General features: G+C 38.3%; 1 protein-coding gene across 1 annotated transcript; it reads right to left on the bottom strand.

Annotated features, from left to right (window-relative positions):
- Positions 1 to 857: 857 nt before the first annotated feature.
- Positions 858 to 1,622, bottom strand: LOC140805151 (uncharacterized). Its single transcript, XM_073161360.1, has one exon. The coding sequence runs from the start codon at positions 1,620 to 1,622 to the stop codon at positions 858 to 860; it is 765 nt and encodes a 254-aa protein (XP_073017461.1).
- Positions 1,623 to 8,434: the final 6,812 nt, after the last annotated feature.

Genomic DNA, 8,434 nt, shown 5'->3' with positions numbered 1-8,434 from the left:
GTTCTTAGGTCTCGGCCACTCGGTAATTGCCTCTACTTTTCTTGGATCCACTGACACTCCTTCTCTCGAGATTACGTGTCCTAGAAATGACACACTCCTTAGCCAGAATTCACACTTGCTGAACTTAGCATAGAGCTTATTCTCTCTTAAGGTCTGCAGAGGAAGGTGAAGGTGCTCTTCATGACTCGTCTCGTCAGGAGAATAGACGAGGATATCGTCGATGAATACCACTATGAACTGATCCAGGAATGACTTGAATACTCTGTTCATAAGATCCATGAATGCTGCCGGTGCGTTGGTCAGACCAAAAGGCATCACTGTGAATTCATAATGCCCATACCTGGTTCAAAAGGCTGTCTTGGGGTTATCTTCAGCCCTGACCTTCAACTGGTGATAACCCGTCCTAAGATCCAGTTTAGAAAAGACGGCGGCTCCTTTGAGCTGATCGAACAGATCGTCTATCCGCGGCAGAGGGTACCGGTTCTTGATGGTGATCTTGTTCAATTCTCTATAGTCGATGCACAATCTCATACTCCCATCTTTCTTCTTCACGAAAAGTACTGGAGCTCCCCACGGGGACACACTCGGTCGAATTTGCCTTTTATATAGCAATTCTTGGAGTTGTTCCTTCAGCTTCTTGAGTTCGGCTGGTGCCATTCTGTAAGGTGCTTTAGAGATTGGTGCAGCACCGGGAATCAGATTGATCTCAAACTCCACTTCACGGTCCGGAACCGTCCCTGAGAGTTCTTATGGAAAAACATCTGGGAACTCTCTCACTATCGGGATGTCTTCCAGATTCAGTTCGACTTCTTCTTTTATTTCACTGACCATAGCCAGATAGATGTCATCTCCCGATTTCATGGCTTTCCAAGCTTTAGAGGCAGAAAGCAGTGACTTTCGCTCCTTGGATTTACCCTGAAAGAGACTTCCTCCTGATCTGGGGTTCGGAGTTTGACTCTATTTCCCTTACAATCTACTACCGCATTGTTTCTTGCTAACCAATCCATTCCTAAGATTACGTCAAAATCAACCATGATCAACTGTATCAAGTCGGCACTAAAAGTCTGATCACTAATACTGATTTTACAATCTCTGTAGATCTCGTCAGTTTCAATGGCTCTACTAGTAGGTGTGGCTATTCGGAAAGGTTCAGTTAGCTTATCGGGCTTACGTCCTAACTTCTTAGCAAATCTCTTAGACATAAAAGAATGTGTAGCACCGCAGTCAAATAACACATAAGCAGGCACTTGCTGAATAAATATGGTACCTGACACAACATCGCTTGCATCATCTGCCTCCTCCTGCGTCATGGCAAACACCCTGGCATTCGGTTTGTTCTCCCGCGGTTTATTGGCATTCGCCCCTGAGCTTGACCCGTCTCCTTTACCTGGTCCAGTTGTTTTGTTGGTGGCGGTTGGACAATATGCCATACGGTGTCCTGGTTTCCCACATCCAAAGCAGACGCCGCTGGCTCTACGACATTCTCCCAGATGTCGTAAGTGGCAAGTTGGGCAAGGTTTAATGGCCTGGTAGCCTGAGGCAGGCGAAGGCCCTTTAGATGGTCCGCCGGAATGGTTCGGTTTCTTGAACGACTGACTGCCATGAGAGGACTGATTATCCATAGGCCTTTTGTTCCTAATCTCTTTCTCTCTGCGCTAGATATCAGTTTCAGCTCGGATAGCTGCGCCCATCAAGTCTGAAAAGTTCGCAGGTTGGTAGACTACCAAAGCTGACTGTATTCTGCTGTTCAAACCCTTTTTGAAGCGGTGCAATTTCAGAGCTTCATCTGCCATGATTGTCGGTGCATAGGATCCAAGAGAATTGAACTGAGATGTGTATTCTACCACTGATATATCCGGAGTCTGAGTCAGATTTTCAAACTCACTCAACTTTTGCAACCTTACCTTGGCTGGAAAGTACTGCTTGAGGAATGCATCTCGAAAGCGCTGCCATATGATTGGCCCGGCGGTTAACATGGCTGGGGAGACTGCTTCCTACCACTTACTTGCTTTGCTTTCAAGGAAGGGTACTATCACATCCACTTTAATAGCATCGGGTATTTCTAGCAGTCGCATTTGAGTTTCCACGCTTTTCAACTAGTTTTGGCCTAACTCAGGATCTGCGTCCCCTTGGAACGTCGGGCACCTGTTCTTGCGCAGTGATTCATAATGGAACTTGACTCCATGCTGTGGTGGTGGTGGGGGCTGCTGATTAGCATTGGGGTTTACTAACCCCTGAAGTGTCGTCGCCACGATGGTAGCTATAGCCATGAGGTCGGTACGATTCAAATTGATGTTTGGTGGTGGTTCATTCCTGTCTTCTTCATTTTGGTTATTGGTGTTGGCATATCGAGGGTTGCGGTTTTGCCTTGGAGGTCTACCGGCCATTTCCTACAATTTAAACGTTTCTAAGAATTTGTTGTATATATCGACAAGATTGAATAGATAAGTTATGCTGGAACAACTGAGTAAGTAAATAAACATAACTATTATTAATTTTGAATATAGGGAAAACATCTTAATGAAACAAGTAGTACTGAATCAAACAAAGCGTACTGAAAGAAATAACGTAGCAACAATGAGAAAGTAAACTCCTAGTAATAATGAATGGTCACTAAGATAGTCTAATCATCTATCTCTCCATCTCCTACTGTAGCTATAGGATCATATATCTCAACAGGTGCTTCTTCTTCCGGCTCCTCCTCTGGCTCTTCTTCCTGTAGCATCTCCACCATATGAGTGAGCTGGGCATTTTCTTCAGTGAGCTGCGCCACTTGTGCCTTGAGTCCCTGTATCTCCGCCTCAGCCACCCCCATCTCGTCATTCCAATGCTGTCGATACTGCAGATGGTACTGTTTCTTTTCCTTGAGTTGGTCTTTTAGAGCTTCCATCTGTTGGGTCAAACGTTGGTTTACATATGCGAGGCTGTTCATGGCCTCACACGAATTCTCCAGCCTTCTCTTACTTTGGCATTCTGCTGTTTCTCTTCCTCCAGCTCCTTGCGACAACGCTCTGTATCCTCTCGTAGCTTCCCATGCTGATACTTGCACTGCTCTATGATATCTCTCAGGTCCATGTTATCACCTCTCACTAACTCACCCTGATAGATAGACTGGTTAAGGCGGACCTGAATCTCCTCTTTCTCAGCGGTTAAGGTTTCGACCTCACTTCTCCTCTCACTCAATCTGGCTCTAAGTCGCTGAATCTGACGGGACTGATAGTGAAGGGCAAGCTCCTTCAGATGAATGGCAGCTTGGGCACGGGTGTGGGGTCGCATAGGGGTAGATGGAGCAATTTCCTGAAATAAAAAAAATGCTCAGAATCCGAAATAGACAGTATATAACAAGTGAGAATATGCAATATATATGAAATTTTCGAAATTTAAATAAATATATATTTTTTCCAAAAATGGAAAGTTTGGATTTATACAAATGGGTTTGAAGCATATGTCGAGAGGATTCCGGAACAATCGACGGAATCGAATTCGGAATTTCCTATGAGAAGTTATAGGATCTACGAATATTTCCTAAAACGGCAAAAACGATGTTTCGGAGGCCCAAACGAAGGAATTTCGCGATTTCAGCCCCTACCTCACGACTTTAAGGTGGTGAGTCTCGTTCGTTGGGCCGTTTTGGAGGGGACAGCATCGGCCTCGAGTTAAAATTCCACAGACGATTTTTTTTTTCGAAAATCAATTTTCCACTCAGATTATGAACCTGGCAGCTCTGATACCACTTAAATGTCACGCCCCGAAACTCGGGATTGACACCGGCGTTATTTAACAATCACACAATCGAAACAACAAGCCTTTCGTAGCACAGTATAAACCGAACCACTTTATATATCATAATTTCAATCCAATGGAAACATTGTCTTTTACAACCAAAATCACTAAACAACGTGAAAAAATACGGAAACGTCTTACAATTATTAAATCATAAATTCAAACATAACTACTACTGGTCTCGTGAATCACCAGCCCCAGAACTGCTCGGACTCCTCTTCCTCGATTTATACTTCGGACTTTTCTAGGAGGGGAGAGTAAGGGGGTGAGTAGTTTGGGAATACTCAGTAAATGGGGGCAATTTGAATATAACATAAAATTTCACAACATTTTCGAACATATCATAAACGTACAGCATGCTTTTCATAATCATAAATTAAATTTCATAACGTAATAACACTGCGATTTTTCACCTTTCAACGGTTTACTGACGTCAGTCCCTAAGTTTTAATCCTCTAAGGGGGCTAGGCCATAAAACGGTTCTATCCCATCGTTGAGGGCCATATGTTGGAATTCCACCCATTTTCAGGGAATTCTCATAGTATCAACACATACACGTATCAAATTTCGTAAAAAAAAAACGTATAGACGTGAGACGGAGCTTGACCGAATTTTAAAAAAAACGGAACATGTAAAAACCGAAATTTTTGATATGCAAAAAACCGAATTTAAAACAGTCCACTTACAGTGTATGGATGCAATAAAAACGTGGAGAGTACGGCTTGAATTGGATCACTTCGCGTTCTCGCTCGTACGGTGCTTCGGATTCGATTTTCGGCTAACTTCCGAACGATTTTCGGGCAGAGTTTCGGCTATGGAGAGGTTGCTGAATTTCGAGATTTCAGCAAGGGGATTTTCAAAAATTATGTGTGATGAATGGCTAGGTATGATGCACTATTTATAGGGGAGAGGGTTAAGCTAAATTTGGTGGCTAAATCCTTACCAAAATTTGTGTCCAAATCTCATAAATTGGCTTCAATTATTCCTTGCCATGGCTGATGATGTATCTTCCTAAATTGTGGATTTTCTTCCTTCATTCCCCACCCTTGGATGGCTCGAAAATTGGTGCAAGGGAGAGGGAGATTTGTTTCCATTCTTGTGGCTTAATCTTGAATTCATGGGTCAAGATATCTAGGCATCTATCCTAGTAGAGATTTTCGAAAACCATGCAAGATGTATGCCTTAGTCTTCTAGTCCAATATTTTGCCTTCCAATCTTGCACTATATTCCCCAAATTTCAAAAATATGCATGATATTCTAATGACTTAATATTGTATTTCCAAAGTATTCCAATATATCTCCTCAAATATAAGTTCCCAAAAACATAGCAATAAAATCCAAAAAAAAAAAATCCCTTACAAATATTTAATTACATGGTGGGAAAATCCTGGTTCTTACAAGTAGAATTATGATTAAAACAAGAAAGCGAAAAATTTGTCAAAACTATTTCTGTTTCGTAAAACGTCAAAAAATTTACAAATATATGGGGTAATACAAAATTGAAGGTTGACGGTAAAACACTTTAAAAAATGGGATGAAAAAAACGAATTAGGAAAAGTAGCAAAAATATTATATTTGGTTAGATAGTCAATTGAAATAGACAAGAAAATATTTAGGAATAATCAAGGGGTGGGTAAAATATTGTTTTTATTTTTTTTTTCATTTATACATAAAAATTGTATAAATATAATTTCCTTTAAAAAAGTTGAGGGCCAGGTGGCTTCAACCTAGCCAGATTACCCTGAAACGAAAATTTAAAAATAGGTTCTTTTGTTGGTATAAATAATCTAAAATTTTGTTAGAAAATAATAAATACAATAAATAATATATAAATACATAAGAAACAATATATTACATTAAAAAAATCAATAAATATTTGAAATATTTACATAAATAATATTCGTCTAGCTATTTTAGAGGAAAAATATATATCAAATTTGTATAATCCAGTTTTTGGATAATTTCTTTGTCAATCAACAACATAACTAGCTCATTTAGTCTATTTTGTGATACTATTGATCAAATATAAGTGTTTATTAACTTAAACTTCTTTCTGCTTATGCAAATGTTGCCAAGATATTTAACAAAATCTTATAGGCAATATAAGTATTTGGGAATAAATCATTTAGTTTTGCCAAACACTGTAACATCTTAAAAATTTTTTGAAATTCTATATAATTGATAGGATCGATTAACTGGTGAAAGAGTGTTTAGAAAGGGGTTGAATAAACAATCAGGATTTTCACAATCTTTTCGAATGTTGAGTCAGTTTACTGACAAACTGAAACTCGAAATCTTGTCAGTCGATATCAATCAGTTAACAATAAAGTGCGGAAATAAACTGACTGATAGATAGAATAAAAACTGAAATAAGAACACACGAGATTTTATGATTGTTCGGATATTTCAATCACTCCTACGTCACCCCTTCTATCACAAGGATAAGATATCCACTAAAAGACTTTGATCGATACAAACACTTGTACAGACCCGCTTCAGTTTAGACTTAACAATCCCAAAACTGAAACTCTTAGTTTACAATATGTTTCACAGTACTCAACTGGACTTAGCACAACTGATCTCTTTTAAGATCGAATTTACGACAAAATAATTTGTGCTAGTAAGCTCGAAAAGTAGCCTAGAATGCTACGAATAATCTGATAAGTGTGAGCTTCTAATTTTTGAATATGAAAGAGAATTTCAGCAGAGTAACAGCAAGATTGATATAATGGTGAATCGTTATTTTTCAACTGCTCTTCTCTGCTATTTTTAGACTTCTCTTCAACAGTAATAATCAATGTAATTTGAATCTTTATATCTATTGTTTGCCACGTCAACATTTTTCTGACATTCGTACGCTGCAGCTTTTTTGAAATGCGGTGTTCCCACTATTAGTTACAGTCTGCTTTGTACTGTTGTCGGTTGAATGTCATTTTCGTTAACTGATGACGTGTACATCTGAAGGATCAGCTGATAATCTCACAACTGAATGTAGCAACTGATCAGTTGGAAACTGATCGGTCAGTTGTCTGCGTAAGTTCAGTTCAGTTGGTTCAGTTGCCTTTGTTAATCTGCGCATTAATCTTCAGTTATAGGCAACTGTCAGTTTGAGTATTTGTTCAGTTACTTTCAAACTTCTTGATCAGTTAATCCAATCGCTTTAAGCACTTAGTTTGTCAAACAACCGAAATTTAGTTTCCAACAATAATATTTCATCAAGCTAGTTAAAGACTAACTCATTAACTTCTCCAAACTCAACAAATGCCCCAAAGTTTCTTGATATTGTTTTAATTGGTCAAACCGAACTTGAAGAAAAGATCGAGTTTGATAAATTATAAACAAAAATATTCAAATTAATCTTCTTTTTATTTAATATTAGGCCAAAAATATTTATTTTAGTGGGTCATCAACTCAAAATATATATGAAACATCTACTAATTTTTTTTTTGAAACTTAATTTAAATGCATGCATGCCATAAATACTGTAAATAAAATTTTTTTAAAATAATATAAATCAACTAACAGGTAAAAACAATATAGTTAAAATTCATGACAAAACTTCATCCCCAAATTTACGTTTTAAAAATAAAACAAATATGAAACGTGAAACTCCTGATAACCAACATCATAGTAAAAAAGGCATAGTTTGAAAATATCCAATAATCACTCATATCTAAAAACATGATGTGTGGAAGAAATAAGGTCCTCGAGTTAGCGTGCGCACATCCAGCTCTGCCTACTCAGTCTTCGGCACCTCCAATCTCCTGATCAACATACTCACCTGTATCATTCACACCTAGTGAGTCTAAAGACTCAACACACCTATAATGTTATAGAAAATACATATACATAACAGACAACAGTGAAAAATACTGTAATAAAGATACATTTCATGATCTTATAATATCGTATGCATAATCATGGTATGTTAAAGCATAAACATTTCATAACATATCTCAACATATCAACATATACGTGTTCGTTTTCTTAATTTGAATTCCGTTCATTAGCGGCGACTTTCATATTATCGTATTAGGCGATGAATCCATCTACGTGTAACCGCGGTACCCGACGGCGGGGATATCAGGGACAATATTACCCATCCACTGAGCTTCGGCCTTACATATCATCATATTAACGTATTCGTATTAATCACAATCAATTCTCTTCCTTCAAAACCATGTTATCATATTCATCACTTAATAAAAACATGCATATATGAAAATTTTTCTTAAAATCAAGCATGCAACGTAATTTTCATAATTGAATAAAAAGTCGTATCCATGATGACAAAAATGTTTAAAACATGTAAAATCGTGTTTAGGGCGCTGACGGAACAATTAAAATTTCGAGCCGAATCCAACCAAACTTCTTAAAACACCTAAAAAATATTAATAAGAATTTCTTATAAGTAGACTCGAGCCCGTTATTCGTTTTAAAACTTGAACCAGGGTTCCGGTTTTAACCCGAATAAACTCGAAACTTAACTGAATCTTTCCCAACTTAAACCATTACCCAACCTTGCTCTACCAACCCCTAAACCACACCAGACCAATTACGACCCTCGACCAGCCCCGGAAAGTTGCTGGAATTTTTTGCTCTAGCCTAACTACAAAACCCTAAGGCCTCAAACCATGAACCGTCGACCCTA

Source organism: Primulina eburnea, chromosome 1 (assembly GCF_022965805.1).
Source record: "Primulina eburnea isolate SZY01 chromosome 1, ASM2296580v1, whole genome shotgun sequence".
Taxonomy (NCBI): Eukaryota; Viridiplantae; Streptophyta; class Magnoliopsida; order Lamiales; family Gesneriaceae; genus Primulina; species Primulina eburnea.
This window is presented reverse-complemented; position numbering and strand designations above follow the sequence as displayed.

Bases quoted from the DNA above. Each gene is read 5' to 3' on its own strand.
- LOC140805151 (XM_073161360.1), bottom strand. From the start codon at position 1,622: ATGGATAATCAGTCCTCTCATGGCAGTCAGTCGTTCAAGAAACCGAAC.